The sequence below is a fragment of the Dermacentor variabilis genome, chromosome 5 (genome assembly GCF_050947875.1).
Source record: "Dermacentor variabilis isolate Ectoservices chromosome 5, ASM5094787v1, whole genome shotgun sequence".
Taxonomy (NCBI): Eukaryota; Metazoa; Arthropoda; class Arachnida; order Ixodida; family Ixodidae; genus Dermacentor; species Dermacentor variabilis.
In genome coordinates, this window is record NC_134572.1 from 71,505,513 (window position 1) to 71,528,582 (window position 23,070).

General features: G+C 42.0%; 2 protein-coding genes across 2 annotated transcripts in view; one reads left to right on the forward strand and one right to left on the reverse strand.

The window, feature by feature from the left end:
* Nucleotides 1-1,072: 1,072 nt before the first annotated feature.
* LOC142582786 (ribosomal RNA-processing protein 7 homolog A) lies at nucleotides 1,073-2,130 on the reverse strand. The gene has a single exon (XM_075692824.1). The coding sequence runs from the start codon at nucleotides 2,095-2,097 to the stop codon at nucleotides 1,294-1,296; it is 804 nt and encodes a 267-aa protein (XP_075548939.1). The 5' UTR covers nucleotides 2,098-2,130; the 3' UTR covers nucleotides 1,073-1,293.
* A 165-nt stretch (nucleotides 2,131-2,295) lies between these two features.
* Nucleotides 2,296-23,070, forward strand: part of XRCC1 (DNA repair protein XRCC1) — a 100,611-nt gene continuing 79,836 nt past the window's right edge. The window contains exons 1-6 of the mRNA XM_075692823.1: nucleotides 2,296-2,451; nucleotides 2,603-2,800; nucleotides 11,721-11,879; nucleotides 16,967-17,026; nucleotides 20,853-20,979; nucleotides 21,150-21,241. Of these exons, the coding sequence (XP_075548938.1) occupies nucleotides 2,401-2,451; nucleotides 2,603-2,800; nucleotides 11,721-11,879; nucleotides 16,967-17,026; nucleotides 20,853-20,979; nucleotides 21,150-21,241 (687 nt within the window). The 5' untranslated portion in view covers nucleotides 2,296-2,400. The remainder of the gene's footprint in view (nucleotides 2,452-2,602; nucleotides 2,801-11,720; nucleotides 11,880-16,966; nucleotides 17,027-20,852; nucleotides 20,980-21,149; nucleotides 21,242-23,070) is intronic.

Genomic DNA, 23,070 nt, shown 5'->3' on the forward strand with positions numbered 1-23,070 from the left:
TAGGAGGAGTTTCTGTATCCTGTTTATTACTGCTCCGAATAGAGGCATTCTGACTCATCTGAGTATACAGGTCAGAATAGAATTCTGCTGCTGCTATTAGTATACCTTCGAGATTACTGATGATATTACTCTGCTTATCTTTCAGTGCATACATCTTGGTTTGTCCTATGCCAAGTTTTCTTCTCACTGATTTCAGGCTGCGTCCATTTTTTACGGCTTCTTCAATGTTTCTCACTTTACAATTTCGAATGTACATTATTTTCACCTTTTTGATAAGTTTTGAAAGTTCCACAAATTCTATCTTATCTCTTGAGTTGGACACTTTCATTCTTTGTTGTTTCTTTATTAGCTCCTTTGTTACTTGGGAAAGCTTGCCTACTGGTTGCCTTGGTGCCTTGCCTCCCACTTCAATTGCTGCCTCTGAAGCCAGCCTAGTTACGGTTTCATTCATTACCTCCGTCATCTTCATCTCTCTGTTCTAAGGCTGCATGTTTGTTTGCAAGTACCAGCCTGAATTTTTCTGGTTTTACCCTCACTGTCTCTAGGTTGACCTGTTTCTTCTTGACCAATTTTACTCTTTCTCCCTTCAAATTGAGGTGAATCCTACACCTCACCAACCTATGATTACTGCACTTTACTGTAACACTTTAACATCCTTCACTATCCTGGGATCGGCAGAAAGTATGAAATCTATTTCATTTCTTGTTTCACCATTAGGGCTTTTACAGGTACACTTTGTTTTTATGCTTCTTGAGGAAGGTGTTCATTATTAGGAGCTCATTCCTTTCCACGAATTCTACCAGCACCTCTCCTCTAGCATCCCTAGAATTGATGCCATAGTTGCCAATTGCTTGTTCACCAGCCTGCTTTTGCAGCCTTCCACCCTCATTGAAATGTAGCTTCAAATCAAACCTGTGACCTCTTGCTTAACAGCACAGTGCCTCAGCCACTGGGCCCCATGAGTGTCTAAAACACTTTAATGTAATGCACTTCAGAATCTGCAAATAGTGATGGTTATGTGTCTATGAGTGTCCAGTATCAGCTCTTTGCAATGGAAAGTAAAGTGCTATAATTGGCTCGTGGTGTAGCAACTTGCAATTTAATAATTTTATGGATCAAGCAAATATAAATTTAGTCATGATACATGGAGTGTGAAGGCATGCATAAAACGTCAGAATACACTTTATTTTACATGCAGAAACATGGGCATTCTCAAGGCACACTGTCATGATTCGCGGCAGCTGCTGTACTTATGGACACGTTGGCATACACTGTCAGTACAGTTCACGAAGACTAGACGGGTCTAAAACGTCTGGATGCTTTCATAAGCGAAATTTTTCGCTTATCCTCTTCGAACTTTTTCCGAAGCTGGGCGATCCTTTCCATTTTTGATTCGCGAATCTGGAATGAGTAAAAATTGACCAGTTCTTTTTGAGAGCGCTTTTTCGTCTCTGCACTGGATATCTTTTGGTTCACGGCGTCGGTCCGCGGAATGACCGGTCGCTTGCCGTACTTAGTGACCGTGATCCAACCTTCTTCGTCGGGAACGCCGTCCATGGCTTTCGCTCGCTGCTTTTCCTCTTCCAGACGCGCGTCGTAGTCTGTCATGTACGTGTCGACTTCCTTCTGCACTTCTTCGGCGTTCATAAACGTCGACTTGTACTCGGCGCACCATTTAGCCATACCAACAACGTTGTCGCAGTCTTCGTGGAACAGCACACGTGGTTCTGATACGGACAAGGCTAGAGCTCGCTGTATGGACGCCTCCTTATGGAACACTACGTACGCGACTTTGAAGCCGGTCACTGGAGGCACGCTGGGAAAGACTGAAGATGTGTTTTCCGCGGGCTTGCCAGAGGAAGGAGATTTCTGTAACCACACTTTAGCCACTTTTCCGCTGTCACCGAAGACACGCTTCAAGCTGTTTTCGTCGCAGTACGGAGGCACGTTCACGACAAACAGCGTCCTCCCCGACGGCTTGTATTCGCTCTTTTCGCGGACACTGTGTTCCTTGAAAAGCATCACGTGAGCCGAACGGCTGTCGTTCGAAAATTTCACTGGCATCTTGCGAAAGGCATCTTTGTTGGAGGCGGCCATGATGCCTCCGTCCGTTAGCCGTGATAGCCGTGCAGCAGAACCGTAGAGCGTGCACAGATGCGTAGCTACGTACGCGACACTGGTATCATAAATTAAAAAATAAATTCAAAAGTACATATGCGCGAAATGTTATTATATTAAGATTAATACAGGTGCCTAAGTAGCAGTCTTCTGAAACGTGTGTGCATAGAAGCAATGGCTGAATTAGCATGTGTGTTTGTAAGTTTGTAAACATCGTTGCCCGCGGCTACCGCGGCTCAAAGACGGCGCACGTGCTACGCGGGAACTCGGCTCGGTTCTGTCATGCCTGTTTTAAAGATACAGCATATCGTCTCGTTCAGTAGCGAGGACAAGGTATTGCGTTCCTAGCTACGTACTGAATGTTACCCTTTCAAGAACGGGAACACAGTCTAGTTGCATTAGCCTTGTGCATTAGTTGGTACCTGCTTGTCAGTGCGTGACACTCACCGCTACGCATGCTTGTTCTTTCCCCCGATCTTGACAGGTGCACAAAGCGGAAAACCTTCTAAAGCCGGAAACGTACAGGAAGTGGAAATGCGCTACGCCAGGAGAAAAACAAGCTTCTGTGATTTTGCAGCTGGAGAAAGCGTCCGTAATCTCTTCCATCGATATCGGAAACGAAAGCTCCGCGTTCATAGAAGTCCTCGTCTCTAGGTCTTCAGACCCTGCGCAGGATTTTCATGTACGCTGACGAAAGTGTTACACTTATTTCTATGGCTTTAAGGCTGGCGAAATTTTTGTTCAGTAACCGACATTTAGTAAAAAGGATTGCGATCTTGTTATTAACATTGCAGCTCACCATAGTCGTAAGAATTCGTAAGATGAAACAAAGAAAATTTGTGCATTGGAAAACTGGTGTGACCATGTTTTTCTATATTTACTTATCATATTCCCAACTGTTGCATACTCTGTTAACGTTAAGCGGCTGCGTCTGCCTGAGCTCGGCTTGTGTCGCTTTCTCAACTTTTCTCAACTCTGTCAGCTTCCTCTCACGCTTATTCTCCTTGAGTCACAGATCTAGGGGCATTGTAATAGGTGCGTACAGGCGAAGTTACCCAGCTGAGTAAGTCCATCATTAAAAAAAAAAGAAAATTATCCTCGGCTGAAATGCTGGAGCCTTTCACTTTCAAAATTTCCTGTTTGGTCTGTGTCAGCAGCTGTGACGCAGCGCGTGTATATATAAAGAACTTGTGTCTGCAGGTTCAGCAAATAATGCACTGGTGAAGCAGAAATACCATAGGTGTCATCTCTGCTGTTGTATTGTATTCCCCGTTTCCCTATGTATAGAAAGTTTGGTGTGGAAGTGCATTGTTTCTAGAAAAACAATAGAGTAAGGCTAAATTTTGGATGTATAGACCACGTCGTAGAGGCCACTATTACTGCATTCTATTATATTCCATAGGAGAATAGTAAACTAGGCGAGTTGGTACCAATTCATGTTTTAGGGGTAGCTCTAGAGCTAATATGGAATGAAAGGACGACCAGCGCTTTGTCCGGTCGTTCTGTGTCTTCTTTTCATTCTGTGTTAGCTCTAGCGCTACTCTTAAAACATTGCAGAGCTTTAAGTTACTTAAAGAATGTTGAAATGGAGCAGGCATTTGACAACTGTAACTGTAACTGTAACAACTTGTTTTTACTGGTCTTGTAAACATTTGTGCACCACGAATGGAGCTTTATATTGTCCATAGTTGTAGTAACGTTCTTGGAATATTGGGTTACCAGAGGCTTGAACTGCAATAGCAACCAGGTGGTGCCACAAACGCGGCCGCTCACACTTACGTCTCCTGTTACACGGTATCTTGCAGAAGGCAATACACTTACAAATAAACTGAAGCTCACTAATGATACACATGCCTGATATATTTATTGACTGTGACACTGCAGTTGTCCTTCATTGCATTTTCTATAGAGAACATTTTTGTGGCATATTTGTACATTTAGTGCTTTAAGAAATGCTGAAGTAAGCTAATTGTGGCACCAGTCTTTTCATCGGAACTTGGCTTAGGTGTCTGTCAGATTCCTGTCTGCTGTGCGGTATACAGTTCAGAATTTAGAGGGTGCCACAAATCAGTGTGCTGGAAGATGAACTTGAAACCACATTATGATGACCTTGGGTGGTGGCACAACATGATGCACAGATGAGTCTCGATTCCACCTTTTATTATGCACCCAGGCCAGTATTCATACGTGGGCAGGCCTGCTATCCGAGTGCATTGCAGCATCTCGTATTCAGTAGGACTCGAACTCGAAAATGCCAGCCTTGCTCTTCTGTGCTGGCACGCCCTTGTTGACCTCCATTCTAGTTTGCCAAGCCAACATTACATAGCTGAGCTGAAGGCATTGCACAGCACCCTTAGCACCTATGTTGGCAGGCACATACCACCAGTGCCTTGATCGCAAGTAGTAGTTATTGAAAGCTATTTCGAATGCAAAAAAGTAAGAACAACCATTTTTCAACATTGGTTGTTGGAGAATTGTGAGCTTAAATGGGCCTAAAACCTATAAAATATGGTGCAATGACTTTGAATTTGAAATTTCATAATCAAGTAAATGAACTGTCAAGTCTCCTTTTGTGTTTCTTTTAGCAGTGCTGAAGCAGAATGAAGGCAGAACCGAACCTTATACCTCTGTTTCTTATCCTCTCATCACTTGACACTTGGTGTATGGTAGCCATGTTGTGAAAAGGAACTAGCAGGATGGTGTTGAAGAAGATGTAGAGCATGCAAGCACTGGGCATTGAACTTGTCAAAAGGCATCATATATAAAACCAAAGAAAAACAGCAAGATTGTGATAAATTTTAGACATTGAAAAATAAAAAGTCGCTGTTGCAATTTTACGAGAATTAGTGCTCGGGACTCAAAAATTCAGTTTGCTCAGTTCTTTGTCAACATTAATTTGGTTACCTCAAAATTTCTGCTTTCCGGTGCCAGAGTGATTTATTTATTTATTTATTTATTTATTTATTTATTTATTTATACATACTGCAGTTTCAATGAGGCTATTGCAGGAGTTGGATGAACAACAAACATACAAACATTTATAAACAAACTTGCATGAATTATTTCAGTGTTAGTGAACGGATTTTGCCTGGTAATGAATTCCAGATTTCAATTGTTGATGGAAAAATCCGTATTTAAATTAACCAATGCGGGCAAGAAAGTTGAGATATCTAGAGCATGGTGATTCCTCGTAGGTGAGGGTTTGGAAAAAGTCAAATAGGTATTTAGAGAGACGAGAATTGATTAACATGTGAAGGAATTTTAGGAATTCAAATTTGCGACGCTCTGCAAGAGGAGTGAAACCAAGCAGGGGAAGGGAGTTACATGGTGAAAAGTCCTCGTCATATCTCCGACAAACAAAACACACTGCCTTTTTTTGCACTGATTCTAGTTTTTTGACATCGCAGTGTCTGTATGGATTCCATACAACACTGCCATATTCGAGGATGGGGCGGATGAGGGTTTTATATGTTAGCAGTTTAGTTTCTTGAGGAGCAAGACACAGCGTATGATGTAAGTAACCTAGTCTTTTAAGGGCCTTGTTACAGGTGACATCAGTGTGTTTCAACTATGACAAATTGTGTGTTAGTAGGATACCCAAATATTTGAATTCGAACACTATTTAAAGCAATATTATTGAAGGCATAGGCAAATAAGGAAGGGCATGAGCATCATGTAAAGGACATGAAGACAGTTTCCGAAAAGTTGATATTCATTTGCCATGCTTTGGACCAGTTACAGAAGTCAGTGAAATAATTGTTAAGGACAACATGATCAGTTGGAGATTTAATTGTACCGTATAAAAGGCAATCATCTGCAAAGAGGTGTGTAGTAAAGTATAGTGAACAGCATGTACATAAGTTTAAAGTGTGAGACAGCGTCGAAGGTCTTTGCAAAGTTTATAAAATAGCATCAGTATGGCCACTTATGTATAAAGAGCTGCTGATGTCTTGAACGAATTCTGTCATTTGTGTTGTAGTGCTGGGGCTACGTCTAAAACCATGCTGGAAAGTGCATAATTTTTTTTTTTATTTTCAAGAAATTTCATTTTATGTTTAAAAATAATGTGTTTGAGTAATATACATGAATGTGCTGTTAAGGAGATGGGCCTATAGTTAGATAATTGAACATTACCTGACTCAAATAAGGGGATAATTGAAGCAAGTTTCCACGAGGGAGGAAGGGTGGCAGTTGAGAGAGATTTTCTAAAGGTAATTGTTAGATATCTGCTGCACCAAAGAGAGTATTGAGCGAGAAAAACAGTTGGGGGACCATCAGGACTACATGACTTCTTGGTGTCTAAGTTTAGGATGAAGTTAGGTACACCCTCAGGAGAAATTTATACATCGTTGATTGGAGGGTATGGTTCAGAATCAAAAACAGGGATTAGAAAGCTAGTCAAACAGACAGAGTGGAAGCAGGTGTTAAAAGAAGAAGCTATTATCATCATATCAGAAACTGCAACATTGTAATTATCAACGTGCCCAAGGATGACCCAGGTGGTAGGATAGCTTTCCAAAATTTATGGGGATTAGTCTTCATTTTGGCAATTTCGGCAAGGTTATTTTGTAATAAAATTGTTTTGCTACAACCATTTTAGAACAAAGTTCCTTTTTAGTGTTATGGAACTGCATGAGTTTTGTTGAGTTGCCAGAACGTTTCGATCGACGTAATCTGGCCACACGACATGATAAATTCAAGAAGTCCCTAGTCATCCAAGGAATTTCCGTGTTTGTTTTCATTGTTTTTAAAGGAATGGAAAGGTTGATACACTTACGAGATTGTCGAAGAAACTTGTCAAGGTACTAGTATCGCTAGTGGCACTTATTAGTTCAAACTCATGAAAAGAATCGCATAGGCCATCTGTTATTGCCAAATCATCAGCGCGGTTAAAGTCGGGAACTGTGCAGTAGACATAGCGGGATTAAGGGACGATGCCTGAAACTGAAATTAACACAGCATTATGGTTAGATATTGCATCAATAACATCGCATTCATAACCGGCATTAAAAAGAGATGTGCAAGAAAAATGAGATCAAGGACTAAAGTTTGCCGAGTGAAATCCTGAATGATCTGGTGCAGGCCACAGGACAATGAAATGTGGGCCACCTCTCGCCTGATAGCTACTTCATGTCCGCTCACCTTTATCAAAGACCAATCAACACCGGGAGCATTAAAATCGCCCATGCAGATAACGTTGGATGAAGTATTATAACTATGCAAAAATTCACTTAGATTGTGTAAATACTCAATATTAGAACCAGGCAGATGGTAAACGACCCCTATAGTCGGGCATATTTTCAAGTTGGACTTTACACCACAAAGACTCAGTATCAGGCGGGGTAGGGAGTACAGAAAAGTGGAGGTGAGATTGAAGAAATAGAGCAACACTGCCTCCTCTCCCGAATTTTCTGTCTCCCCAAACCACTTTGAACCCAGGGAGGGTTACTTCAGAATCATGCACACCATTATGTAACCAGGTCTCAGTAACACCGATAATATATGGCGAGTAAGACGAGACCAGGGAGAGAAATTTAGAGAAGTTGCTTACAAGGCTTCTTGCATTAACCTTTAAGATGGGAAGTTTATTGCTAGTACCGTGAAGTCAAGGATATTTGGTCAATTGTTTCGGCAGGTTTAGTTGAGCCAGCAGATCTGACGAGAGTATTGGATGTGCTATCCCAGTCGTATCATGCCCTGTCAATAAATACATGATCATATCGAAGTTGGACAGATGAGCCACTATCTCTATGAGAGCAGGATGCTTCCCAGAGCTTCTTGTGAATATTGCGAACTTGAGGCAAGAAGTCTTCTGAAAAACGGAAGCTAGTGTTTTTAAGTTTATAGCAATTCTTCAGCGCCAGCACCTTATCTTGAAAATCAAGGAACTTCATAATAACGGAACGTGACCGGCCTCTAAAATTATTGCAGAGTCTATGACACGTTTCAATATGTGGACATGCAGTCTTAGGAGCATCCTGCAACCACTTAGCAATGTTGGAAGAAAGTTACTCATAATTCTCGTTAGAGCCTTCGCTGAGACCATGTATAATAATGTTGTTTCTATGCATACTGTTTTCTAAATTGTTGTTTCTGCAAGAGAGAGTTGAGATAGCATTTTTTATTGCTGGATTTGAGTGTGCAGGTTGTCATTAGAATCCTGCACACCACTAGACATTAAGGGTGACCCCAGAGAAGATACACGAGCTTCCTAAGTCTCAAACCTCATATTGACAGAGGATTTAAGCATTTTGGTTTTAGCAATGTCCAGAGCCAGTTTCTTTTGGCAATTTAGGAGTTCAGATAGCATTTCCGCTACCTCGGGTTGTTTATTAACATCTGTCAACCGGGTTTAGGAGGCAGGATCGCGCTGAGAACGAGCGTTGGGACCAGGGTTAACTTCCACATCTCTGCACAAGAAAAGTCTGTGGGCAGCATTTAACAGAGCCTAATACAAAGAAATGTAGACAAAGCCATGGTAGCAGTCATGTGGGTGAGGGAACAGCAGCATACATCGGTCATCAGAATGGATGCACCGAGAATTGGCAAGGTAACACGTGCGTGATAAACAGGAAGCGGATCAACGTGGTGCCCACGCCGCTGTTGCCTCACCCACTGAAGAAGGGAACTGCCGGGGACAGCTTTTATAGCCATAAAATGTCGTCGTGGAACTTGGTCTGTCAGCGATTGGGCGATAGATTGTGACGTTAATCTGCGGCCACAATGTCCGATGACATTTGTGAAGCATAAATAGTCAAAATGTGCCTATGTTTTTACATTCAGGTTATTATGTTGATGCGTGCCACCATGAGGTTGCTAGTTTGTAGCTCTGACATGCCTGCATGGCAGGCTAACTCTTCTCCTTTCTCAGTCCCTTCTGTTATTTTCATGATCTAGAGGAAATAACAATTCATGCAGTTCCTCTTACCATGGAACCTGGTGGTAGCCAGGCATTTGCTCTAGTGGTACTTTATAAAAATTGTTTTGCTTGTATAGAAAGTCATATAATTTTGTTTGGGACATACTTTTTCAATAATTAAAGAGAAGTATGCAGGCAGTCTAATTAGTGTGGGTCAACTATAACAAAAATTGCTTGACAAACATGGCTCATTGTGCCTGTGGATATTGTTAACCTTGTAATGTCCAAATAGAGTTCATAATAACAATGAAATGTTATTTAAGTTAAAATATAATTAGTATAATTGTTAATTAGTAATTGCTTTGTCAAGTTATCCAAAGCTAAATCTTAACTCCAGCATAACAAAAAAACTGAAAACACTATGGGCCTTTTGCTAAGTTTCGTGTGCTTAAGTTGGCATTTTGAGGCATCACACTTATTCTAGCCTATATGATTAAAGTTTCGTTTTTGGGTTTTATGTTTTTTACTAACTGGGAAATCAAAATTGGGTGTTATAGTTAAAAAAGAAAGCTGGGAAGAAATTGGGCTTATTTCGGGATTCTACTGATAACGTTCACAAATGATTAACACAGGCAGTGGCATTCTTTTGGACAGAAACATTACGTTTAAGAGTGAAATCAGTCGTAGGAATGTATATATGCGTACACATTGTCTATCATTCCGGTTTTTCAGCTATTTATATTTGACTCATTGTACATACCAGCATAATCGCTGGAGCTTGCAGACATTCTGGAACATACACCATTATTCACATCGTGCATGCTATCTGATTAAACAATATTCTATCGCTATAAAATTGACGACAATGTAATCTCAAAGAGACCTGGTCACAGGTTATGTGATGAACACCTCTATTGGAATTCTTGCTGGCAGGCATCATCTGCATTTTTAAAAGAAGCCACATAAAAACAGCAAGTAGAAACATTCTCGATGACCCTTTGCTTACTGGTTCTCTGCAATTTTTTTTTTTTACTGAAGATAAGAAAAGCACAAACAGTAGTGCACATGGTCATGCTTGTCAATAGGTGTGATGCTTTTCCTTATCTCACCAACCCTTGTTGATGTACATTGCCATGTACATTTTGATGTCCATCCTGGACCTGTCCAGCCTTTCATCCTTGTCTGTTGTTATCCTGTTCTGCTGCTTTGCACTACATGTCTTTGCAACGAAATAATACCTGCCGCGGTGACTTCGCGGCTATGGTGTTGCGCTGCTAAGCACGAGGCCGCAGGATCAAATCCTGGCCACGGCGGCCACATTTCGATGGGGGCAAAATGCAAGAATGCTCACGTTTTGTGCATTGGGGGCATGTTAAAGGTCCCCTGATGGTCAAAATTATTCTGTAGTCCCTCATTACGGCATGCCTCATGATCAAATCGTGGTTTTGGAACGTAAAACCTCATAATTCAATTCAACAAAATTAATGGAATGCCAACTAGCCAATCTGGCGCCCTTCTATGAGTGTACCTTAGTTGAGAAGACATTCTTTCAACGTTGCAGCTGTCATTCCTAATTCAGAGTAACGCCAATGCTGCGTTTGCTTCCTAGCACATTAATGCTGTTTACATGTGTGTGACGTGCGGGTGATGCGATGCGTAATTGTTCTTCGTGTAAAAGTGGCTAATAAATGGGCAATAAGGTTTCATTCACTCAATGCTGGCAGGCTCTGAACATATATATCCCAGTTTCTGCTTGAGTGTTAGCGAAAATGAAGCATAGATTATAACGGATTAATATTAATAATAGCATATATTTTAGCCACTTGCTCATGCAAGGTGGGCAGTGTTCATTGGTTTTGCAACGCCTACGTTTATCCTTGCCCTTTACAAAATAGGGATATTGCATAGAGAAACTGCGCTAGGAAAACCCAGCTTTAATCTGATTATTGTAGAACTAGTTTCGGGTGCGAGAAGTGGGAGTTAACGGATTTTACCCCAAAACAAAGGACCCCATATATAAAATGCTGTACATTACTAGGTTAATGCAATTGTTATTTTCTGCTTAGGCCACAGTGGCACCAAACTGAGCAATTTCAAATTAATATGTACTAGTTTGGACCATAGATTGTGTCATAACCACACCTCAGCGACAGTTCCCTCAGGATAACAGACACTAATCTCGAAGGCTAGGATATTGCAAGCTGCATATGCCAACAATGATTGAAGGATCCGGAAACATGTAATGGAAGCGATGTTTTGTACACCACCAATTGTATTGCCTAGGTGCGACTAACCGAAACAGAAGTTTCATTAAAAATGCTCTGAAGGTACATTTTTGTGCCTTAATAATGGTCACTTTTGTAATAATTGCTGCTGTGTATGTGAATGCTTATTAAATTTCATGCTTATGTAAAATACTGCAACAGGATAAGAAACACGCAGAGGCACAACGAATTGACACGAACAGGCTCTGATTTTTAACTGTTTTATTCTGAGATCAGTGTACTCCTTCTATGCACTGTGGTCAACCTGACAGAATAAGCCATTAGTGACTACCAATGATGTCAGTGGTAACGAGGCAATGCAGTAATGAATCTTTGTTAATGGTGCCCTTGTATTATCAAGCTGTAGCCATAAATGAGCCTGGTGTAATTAGAGATGAAGCATCGTTTCTAGTTTGAAAGTGAAGTGATACAAACTAACATTGAATGCCTATTGAATATCCTTTGTTCTTTCTACACAGGTCATTCTTGTGGCATCATCATTCATGACGCCAATGGACGCTCGTCAAGGGACAAACCTAAACCGTGTCCGGATGTTTGGGGCTGAAAAGCTGTCTCAGTCCTTTGTTAAAGAGAAGTGGGACCGTGTTAAAATTGTGTGCACACAGCCTTTTAATAAGGTATGCTTTGATGCATTTCAGTGTTGTGCGTTATTGCTTTTTCCTGGTAATGGGCAGCTTTCATATGTACCAGGTGTCCTTCATTTAATATTGACTGAGTTTTTTAATATTGCCTATGGCATAAAGCACATATCTGCTTATTGAGCTGGCTTACTTGAGGAAGCAGACAATTGCTTGAACAAGAAATCAAAATGCAGAACTGACTAATTAAAAAATTTACTAGTCAGCTTTTAAACCTTAGGGCATGTACTGCAATTTGCGAATTGAAGCCGGCAAGTTCTCAAAGCATATCCACTTGGAACAAATCTTGAAACTAGCACCAGTTTTCAGATAAGTGCCGCCAAACTTCCACTAAAAATGCGCTGTTGTGCTACTTACTTTTTTAACACAACATTTTTTTTATACATTGATGCTCAAAAAGATATTTCGTTGCGCATTATGGGAAACCACATCTCAAAACTATTGTCTGCCTCTGTATTCATCCAAAGAAAATACGGCTTGCGAACTCACCAACTACAACTTGTCAATTGTAATATGTGCTCTAATGTAACTGATTTGAAATTTAGTTATTGCAATTTTGCTAATTAGTGCTTTATGCACTTTGATTTCTCAGCAAATAATGTCTTAGTAGTCCAGCTCCAGCAGCTCCAGCTTAATCCGGCTACATGCCACAGGGAGTTGTTGAAAAATTTTATGCCAAAGAAATTCTCTATATGCAGTTGAACCTCGATATAGCAAAGTTCATAAATATCGGCACTTTACTTGGTCATATTGTTATGGAAGGATGAAAGAAGAGAGAGGAAGAAGATCGTGAGACGCTGGCTGCTGCGTGTTGTTGTTGGTCAGCCATCTTAACTACTCTGACTCATCTTGTATATATAAAGTATTGTAAATACAGTCTTTCTATACTCCCAACATCCCCGTAACAATATCAAAATTTCGTTATATTGAAATTGGACCTTTTAGGCAAATAAGTACAGTCTCTTAACAGATTTTTATTGCATGAAAGGGGCTGTAAAATTTTCCGAATTATCGCGCAATTGGAAAAAACGAATTAATTCTGTTCAGTTTGAGAGTCGGCAACCAAAGATCCGGTTTCACGCTGTGTCGACGATATCTTTACAGTGGCGGCACAATGTGAAGCCTGTGAAGTTTTCGGTTCCACTCTGCTGTTGCTGCTGATAGTGTCATATTCAGTGGGATGACGCTGTCAGTCAACTTGGCTCATGCAAATTTTGCACCCGCTGCAGGTTATGCCTCCAAGATGGGGCCTGCGAGCTGCATATGCACTCAGCCTACCCTCTCTCTTGCGCACACGGGAGGATGGCACGCATCACGGCATCATGCCACCATCCTCCTCAGCTCACCCTCGCAGACTTTCCCTCATACCCACAGCCTATACTAGCACCAAGGGTGCGATAGGATCCCACCGTATGGCGGCGAGAGGGTCCTGTGTTTAGTAGTTTAGTGCTATGCCACTACTTATGTTTATCGATGTTATTGGCAAGTGAGGTAGGTATAATTGGCCACAATACAAACGCTGAATGAATTGAGCCTTGACACAAAGCACACTTCGAATACAGAACTACAGGAAACCCTGTTGACTCAAGTTAGTAAAAACCAGAAAGAAATTTGAGAAAGCGGAGATTCGAGATAAGCGAAAATAGAAGCCCGCTAGCCACGCATAGACCACATAGAGCGCTTAAAGTGCCACCAGTAATATTCTCGGTCACTTTAGCATACATCGGCACCAGATCTGACGGTGCGTCTACAGGCAGCAATATTTCTGGCTTGGGACAAGACAGCATGCTTGGCACAGGGTCAAGATGTATATAATCCTATCGCAAAATTTGAAGCCAGTCATCTTATCATAACTGGTTTCAGACATCCAAAAACCTGATGCCACTACTTTCTGCAACGCAACAAATTCTGGACAACTTCACTTCTAGCATCGAAGCTGAACTGCAGAAGTGCAAAAGGTCAAGCCATTAGCAGATGCCTACGAATGATGTGGCATTTATGCCTCAGCGTTGCACGAGCATAAAACGAGCGTGCTTATCAAGCCACGATTTTACTGAAACACCGTGGGCTTGCACGCTGGCTTCATTTGAGTGCAACGTGTGGGCAGATTGCGCCTGTTCGAAAGTGCCGATCATATAGCCCAAGGGCACAATTGGTATGCTGTGACCATATTGATGCATCCGGGACAGCTTCCTAAATGAGAGTGGGGGAAAAAAAATAAGGACTTCAAATCCCAGCTCACCACTGCCACGTAAGGTGACAACAAAGCGGCAGCGATGAACCGAGCAAGTGCGCATAGCACTGATGGATATAAAGAAGGTGCTAAATATGAGCAGGGAGTGTGGCCCAGCGCAGCTCCTTGCTGGACTAGTGACTTGCCACTGGGTGAAAAGTGAGCGCAAGTGACGCTGTCACTGCTGCCCTGTTACCTTTTCCCTGGTATTTTTGAAGTCGAGATATCCAGAGTCCAGTGCAAAAACTTTTCGAAATGAAAGGTGAAAAACATGTGGGTTTACACGACGGCTGGAAGAAAATGTCCACTTAACAGATCTTTCGATATGTCACAGTGCATGTCAACTATGTTTTACTGTATATGTGGTGCGGAATGTATTGATGCGCAATATGCTGCATCGACGCCGACACTCAGCAGTTATGACCTCCAGAAGCAGGCAGTGCAAAATGCAAGATTTCAGTGTCCATGACTCGTTAAATTCCCTGCTAGAGGCTGAGATGCTGCTTCGCTTCGGTGGCGGCTCTCTGTCACGCGGCGCATGATTCGACAGACGCATTCACAAGCAACGGCATGTAATTCAACTGTTTGATCAGCTGCGTTCATGCTGTTTCCATTTATTGTCTTGGTATTCAGTTGTGACGGCAGTGAAATTGCGTTATATTGAAATCATGTATAAACACACTTTGTTGTATTGAGGTTAAAAATATGTGGTGTTCTATGGACCAGATGCCATAGAAAGTTGAAAACTTCTTGATATAAATAATTTTATTATATTGAAGCTCGTTATATCGAGGTTTGATTGCATATAAAATATTGCAAGCAGTTTCATTTCAACTACAAAGCAATGACACCAACAGCCAGCTTAACATTTTAGAACTGTGGCTCTTTAGTCTTTCTTCATAATTCTTTTCCTGTCTTTTGCTTTGCACTTCAAGGTACACTTCTAAAGATGGCACCAATCTACTGTCTAAATATATAGGAGTGCAACCTGGGACACGGACGAAGAAAGAGGATGAGATGAGCACTGTACTGTCAACAAGATTTATTTGTTGATGGCCGCTTACATACATGCATGCATCTTTACTCATGTGCAAGGGGTCCACTAAAATCAACATGTGCTTAAAGACAGGAATTTAGAAAGTACATTTCACTGCTGCGTATAAATAAGTAAATCTTGTTGACAGCACAGCGCTTGTCTAGTCATCTTTCTTCGTCCGTGCTCCAGATTGCGCTCCTATGTATTTACTGAATATGCATCAACAAGCCCAGCTACAGTACTGCTAAGCTACTGTTTGTTGGTCCTCTCTAAGTTCTTCACTTTTGAAGTATTATTTCTTTGCAGTTGTAGCTGTCTGTGCCTTTTCATAATTAAGTGTTTGCTAGTGGAATTGTTTTGCCGAAACGGTTAGTCAGCATTGCTTCTAATGACTCCCCGGTCTTGTTTGTTTAGCTTGACAGTTCAAAATTTTACATGTCCTCTTTTTCGTCATATAATATGTGTCTCTACAGCATTTAACTGTTCAACTCAGTGGTGCCTTAGGCGCCTTAATTATTGCCCATGTGTGATGCAAATTTCTGCTTGAAGTAATTAGACAATCAGAAATCAATATAATAAACCTATAAACTACTAGTATTATGTTGAATTTTAGTCCACTGTGCTACTATGAAAGAACACTCTTGTCACTGAAGGTGTGGCTCGTAGAAATCATTGTGCACATATCATTCTTGTGAGATTGAAGAGAGTTGTGTGCAAGTTATAGAATTGCCATTTTGTCATTTATATTGTCATTTATTGAGGTATAGTTCTCAAATGCAATGATACTGATTGACGGATGGGAGAAGAAAGCAAAATTATGGTGAATGTTCTGTCACATAAGAACACTAACTTGTTGAAAGAAAGCACCTTCTTTTGTGTTGCAGGTTGATCTTTTGTGATTATTTTTGTTGCATTATCTGTGATAATCAGTGCATTCTGCCATTGCTAACCTATGAGGCTCAAACATGAGAAGGAAACAAATAAACGTGAAATGACGTAAACAACCCTGCAAGGATCATTGGAGCTGAAACTGATATGTATAACTTTACGAGATAGGAAGGCAGCACTGTGGATTAGACAGAAAAAGTGAGTAGCTGATAATGTAGTTATGATTAAGAGGGAGATGGTGGAGTTGGGCAGGTTGCGCAGTGCATAAAACAGGTAATCGGTTCTTTGATAGAGATAAAAGAGGGAGAAGGAGGGAAATGCAGTTGAGGGTGGCAAGTATAAACTGGAGTGATAAAATTAGAAAATTTGCAGGCATAGGAGGGAGTTGACTGACACAGGACATGGTTAACTGCATATTTCTGGGAGAGATCAGCGTCCTGCTGTGGGAATGAAGGAGAAGATGGTAATGTAAATGTGTACAAAATTAACTATAAACAAAGAAAGGTGGTTGTAGCACACGGGTACTGTTTCCGAATGGATGTTTACGGCATCTGCTATGCTTGTGATGGCTTGATTGAGATGGTAGTTGTGAGGTTCTTGTGGAACTTGTAATGTGGTTTTACTTTCAGCATAGTTTTACACCTCTCAGGATTTCCGACTGATGTGTCTATGGCTGGGATAACGTAATGGTTCTATTTCCTTGCTGTTCCTTGTCGTGGTTCATCAGCGGTCAGAGCGGTGCTCCGTGCCTGCTGTCAATGTGGTCAGTGGACTGTGAATAACAGATGGTACGCGTGGCTTAGAATCAAGCCGAAGAAATTGCTACATTTGTCCATTGTCAATGTGTCTACCATGTGTCAATTACTTACAACGTTTACCAATGTTCTTCTACTTTGTCTTTACTTGCAGAGTATCCAGTATGGCCTTGCCTTCATCAAACTGCACTCACCTGAAGAAATGACTTCAAAGGTTAGTTCAAGCTTGGTCATTTCTTTCAAACAAGACATCTTTTGTGCTTGAAACATAAACAAACGCTAAGGAAGGGATTGTCATAAATAAAACATTTTGTCCATTTTTTTTTTACTGACATTAGCTAGTCAGTCCAATTAGTCTGCCTCAGGAGAGGCTTAACTTCACATTCTTTTATGGTCCTTAACTCCGAGCTCTTCTTCGTCTTTACTGAGCAGAACATAGCACCTCCTCCCAACTGAAGAATACACTAAGTATTAGTAACGCTCTTGATGATTCTCATGACAAGAAGTTTCTCTAGAAACACACCTACATTTTAGCACATTCAGGTAAACTCTGAGAATACTTTGTTCAAAAATTTTTGCACAGGGATTGGTGCAGGGTGTCGTTGAAGCGAAGCCACTGTTTTAGTCAAGGCGTGGTGCCATAAACCACTTTCTTCATTAAGGTTGAGTGTTGAGCGTAGCAACATTCTAGAATTTGGGGGGTAAATAATCTTAACCAATTTTCCCTCACCACAGTGAGGAGAAATAGTAGAACCTCACTCATACATTTCAGAAAGAAACACAACAAAAAACATACTAACTGGGAAAATGTATGATCCGAAGTCACAAAAGAAAAAAATCGGCAGACTCAACTGTAGTTGACATTTACATAGTACGAAATGTTGCGTGAATTATTGCAGCACGAGATGCCAACGCATGCCAATCAGTGGGGCCTGAGTGGCCTGATAGATGCATTGTCGTTTTTGCGGCTTTAGCAAGCTTACATTTGCAACCCTCGAATTCGGCCTGGGTCAGCAGCTTCTTCTGGCAGAGCACTTTGGTGGGTAGTTTTCTTGAGCCTACTCAGCGGTAATCATGACAGCATGAGATGCTCACACACGTTGAGCTCACAGGGCCTGAGCGACCTGAGACGTGCATGTTCATTTTAAAACTGCAACGGAAAACTGAAATGAAATTGAGCTGGTGGTCAACATTAGAATGCGATGCTATGATGCCGTCATAGTGAAACATGATGCTCATTTTGCGCCGCCTGCAGCGGGGAATGGCAGTGTGTTTTAGTTATTGCCTATTGAAAGTGTGCAGCACGCTTCCTATGCCACACACGTTGTGAAACAGCAGGTCACGATGCTTATCACAATGGGTTGATGACGATAGCTGTGAATGGAAATGTGCGATAACTTGCGAGGAGATTTGTTGGTGCCGGAATAGAAAACCTCGTACGTGCATGTCTCATGCCTTTTCTTGTTTTTCATGGGATCTAGTGGTTGAAAAAAACGTATCATATTGTTACAGGGAGAATTTGTATACAAGGATATAAGTACCAGGCAAGATGCACAACGCTGCAGCAATGATAGGGCTAGAGCATGCACACCAGATAGCCACACCGTCGTTGTCGTCCAAGCACCCACCACAGGATTGCCGGCCGTGACACTACCCACTGGTGGCAGAAGCGCCGTCCCGGTGCAATTAGAGCTCAGGTCGAGAGTGGTATTGTTTAAGGCGCGAGACATGGACTGTATCACTTGTGATTGTTGCAGATGCTGACTGGAGGTTTAGTGAAGTGATCTCATAGGTCACATTAATGACTTTGCGTATGATCCAGTAAGGGCCAACATAACGTGAGAGAAGGTTTTCACATAGGTCAACGTGACATGACGGCAACCACAGCAAGATAAGTGATCCCAGGCTGAAGTTCACCTCCCAGTGTCGGCGGTCATAAAGACATCTTTGATTAACCTGGGAAGCCGATAAGGGATCACAAGCAGCCTGGCGGGTGATGTCAGCATGGGCAAGAGCATCACGAGCATAGGCAGTTGATGCTTCTGCATGAAGATGGATTATGGTGTACATGGACAATGGTGGGTCATAGCCAAACAGTAGATAAAAAGGTGAATAGCCAGCTGTTCCATGACGGGAAGAGTTGTAGGCAAAGGTCACAAAAGGCAGGCTGATGTTGCAGTCTCAATGGTCCTCAGACACATATATAACAAGCATGTCTGTAAGGGCACAGTTGAGGTGTTCAGTAAGGCTATTTGTCTAGATGGCACGCCGTGGTGAACTTGTGATTGGTCAAGCAGGAACGAAGAATGTTGCCGACTACTTTAGACAGGAAGCAGCGGCCACGATCCATGATTAACTGACGAGGAGCACCGTGGTGCAGGATGACATCGTAAAGAATGAAATCAGCTACATCAGTAGCACAGCTGGTGGGAAGTGCTTTTGTCACAGCGTACCGCATTGTGTAGTCAGTAGCGACTGCAACCAATCTATTAGCAGTGGTTGATATGGGGAAAGGCCCTAAAAGATAGAGGCCCACCTGAAAAAATGGTTCATTGGGGTTCGTTGCCCGTAAGATTATGATCACATTTTGGCGATGTATTGAATGTATTCAGACAACCTGTGCTGATGCTATCCCGCAGTCGAAGAGAGGAACTAGCTTTTCCTTCTTTGTCTGCGAGACAAGGTCGTGCGCAGTCTGATTGTGCACTTGTTGGTGCTCTTTGGCTTTCGAACAGTGTTATGTGCAGACCAGCTATGCACTCATAGGTGCACTCCATGGGACCGACCAGTGGAGGCCTCTGATCAACTTAGATGCTAATGTCTGGCAAGGGCTGAACATATTTGCTTGGTATTCTTGCGCTGTGAGTCGAAACTCCTCAGCGGGTTTAATTTCTAGTGTGTAGTTCGGCTAGCTGGCATTTTTGTGTTTCAAGGTGCAGTAAATGCCTTTCAGAGTGCAGTTCTTTATGGCCCGTTCCTGCCGTGAGTGTCGGTGGTGGCGGCATAACCTTGCAAACAAGCACAACGGGGAAGGATGAAAGAGAAAAGCGTTGTGCCGCCTAGTCGCTGCGCACGACGCGTTCCGCAACAGTTGTAACGAGATAGCGCCAGAGTACTGCACACAGTCTGTTCACTTCTTTATCTTTCTTTAGTCACTGCTTTTCATCGGCCAACGAATGTTAAACGGTATCCCTCGACGCACAATGTGCCTGCTTGCATCGAAAGTTTCTCGAATGTTATCGATAGTTCAGTCCATTGGCTGTTGTTACCAAAGCTTTTTGGCAGTGATTGTGTAGTACTTCCTGGAAGCCACACAGGAACCAGTGAATGCTCTGGAACCTTCAATGAGTTCTGCATAAAAGCCGATGCTCTTGACCTGCAGATCAGATTTTTGACAATCGCTGACTCTACTAGATGCTATTGTTGTGCTTGAGTGTTACTTCTCTTGCAACGCTTCGCTCCGTTTGCAACGCTTCGCTCCGTTTGCAACGCTTCGCTCCATTTGCACCATGCTGCACGAGACAGATTGTCTGTGCCAGCCAATAAATTGTGAAATGAAGACACGAATTGAGCGGCGCTCAAATTTCACATTAGGGAGTATTGTAATCGTCAGTGAATTTTTTGTTTGTCTGCATAACTGTATGTCGTTGTCCTTTGTCCCATAGAGCGCTTGAGACCTTACAGCTTAAAGTCAACATTTTGAGGTCACATAGCTATGAAGGTTGCTAGAAAATGAAATGTTGTTTCAGATCCTGCATGATGGAAGCAACTAGGGTCACATAAGAGCAGAAGGGTGGACAGCTGGGCTAGTTGGTAAAAGGTCATGGTGTTGAAGTGGAAACAAAGACATGCTGATACCGAGACACGACTAGAGCCAAAACACTATTTAATTTCATCACTATTTTGACTTGGCATGTTGTTTAATCACTATTTCAAAAAGAGGGGCTTCCAATGCACTCACTTACTTTGATATACTTTGATATTATAGCTTAGCCTGGAAACTGAAGTGCCCCCATTGAAGAAGCTGTATTGCCTTTCAGGCCGAGCCTTCACCAAAAGGTTCCTTTGGGAATTTCCAGTTAAAAGAGGAAGAAGATGAAACCGATCTTGCTGTCGGCGCATGGTTTGCCAAAAGAAAAGAAAAAGCATCTGTTGATTCCTCAACCAGTAAGTCCAGCTTTGACAAAAAAAATTGCTTATTTCAGTTTTATGTGCCTTCAATGCTCAAGCCTTGAGGTTTTACTTTTTGAATAAGACCTGCAGTGTTTATAATATGTTGGCTGTGCATAAAAGGAAGGCGTTTCTTGTCCCACTTATCGAATGCTTGAATTGTACAGGCCCTGCTGCAATAAAGGCTGCCTCCTATGCAGCTACAGCACTTCGAACAGCAGAAGAGAAAACTTTGAAGCCTTCAAAGCCTGCCAGCAGTGTAAGCCTTTACATCCTTTAGAGATTATTCGTAAATGGCTGTTGTGATGGTGCACGCAAGGTGTGGCAAAAGTTAATAGAAGGTTCATTTTTTTTTACTAAGTATGCCCGACTAGATTTTTATGTTTTATGTCCATCAGAATATGGTCCCATATTGAGGCACTATCCTATAGTCATCCGTAGTATGCCATAGCTCCTGAATCACTGAAGCATATGTGTTGCATAAGCAGTCTTCCTGCACTCTTAAAAAAGTTTACACCCTTTGGGGCGTACCTTGTTCCACAACAATAATCGTCATCTATTTTGTGTCCTTCCTTTCTTTAAAGGGACAGTAAAGGCAAATACTAAGTCGACATGGATTGTTTAAATACCATTCCAGAAACCTCACAACGCTTGTTTCGTGCCAAGAAAATACTTAGTTTATGAGAAAATTGCATCTGAAGGGTCCGTATACCTTTATTGCAATTTAAATCTCCCGCCACCCAACCGGGGGAGGGGTGACGTTGGTGGTGACATAACCACCCTTTACTGCCGTCGGTGAGTAAAGCGGCGCCCGATAGACGGCGGTACTGAGCCTAGACAGAGTGGTGGATTCGCTGCTGCAGCTGCTCTTTGGTCAAGTGGCGTAAACCGTTCGGGCATCCCGCAACATCGCATGGAAGTTGCATTCTCTGCTACTTGCAGTTTGTGCGAGTTTTGCGAGCCAGCAAATCTAGCGCAGTGCAATCCGATAACTATTGAAACACGAAAGTGTGTCGAGCGAAAACGAAACCTTTCGACTGCCCGCTTCGTTGTCAGGGTTACTTCAATGAGTTCGTTTTTATAAAAGTGAAATAGAAATGGACAAGTAGCATTTTATTTCGTCTTATAATACAATAGAAGGATGTTTTGTGCAACGATTGGTTGAGTACTAGTTACAGAATTTAACTGAGGAGTGCTTTCATCATCGGGCAAGTGCTTGAATGCCCCGGGGGAGTTTCTAATCATGTGCTGCATTTACCTCACTTTATCGATAATTAAGACTCTGTTGGCGATAATATTGAAGTCTTTGAGATTCTTGAGGACTAATCTATCACTTCAGCTTGACTTAATATTTGCCTTTAGTGTCCCTTTAACACTACACGCCTGGTACTTTCAGGTCACAAACAGCATGTGCGTAATGAGCATGTCGTAGCATTCTTGACAGGAAAATAGTGAGCACACGGTTTTCAAGAAAGGAAATGAAAGGTGTATGACGATTATTGTTGTATGACAAGATAAGCCCCAAACATTGTGTTAGTGCAGCTATCAGAACCAGAAAACAAATGAAGAAATTCTTTTATTGTCTGACATTGTTTTGGTCATGCTGGATTGGGGGCTGGCATTGCTTTCCATTGCAAATGATGGGATGACTTGCAGTGGTGGCTCAGTGACTGCAGCATTGCACTGCTGAGCACGAGGTCGTGAATTTTATTTCTGGCCGCTGCAGCTGCACTCAGCACTCCGATGGGGGCAGAATGCAAAAAAGAAGATGCTTGTGCGTCATGCTTTAGGTTCACGCTAAAAAACCCCAGGGGCTCAAGATTAATCCAGAGCATTGCTCCAACTACGCTGCATTCGTGCACCGCATGTGTCCCTTGTAATCCACTGTACAGTTTACCCAATTACCCAGTTAAACCCCAAAATTTAATTTATTTAGATCATAAGATTTGCCAGTGGAAGAAAAAAAAAGAAAGCTGCCATGAATCGCATCAAGATGTCTCATTTAAACAGGAAAATTATGGATTTATAAACGTTATGAATCCATGTGAGTTATGAAACCAGCTGAATTAAGAAAAAAAAAAATCTTCT

Coding starts and splice junctions, on each gene's coding strand:
- LOC142582786 (XM_075692824.1), bottom strand. CDS start 2,097: ATGGCCGCCTCCAACAAAGATGCCTTTCGCAAGATGCCAGTGAAATTT.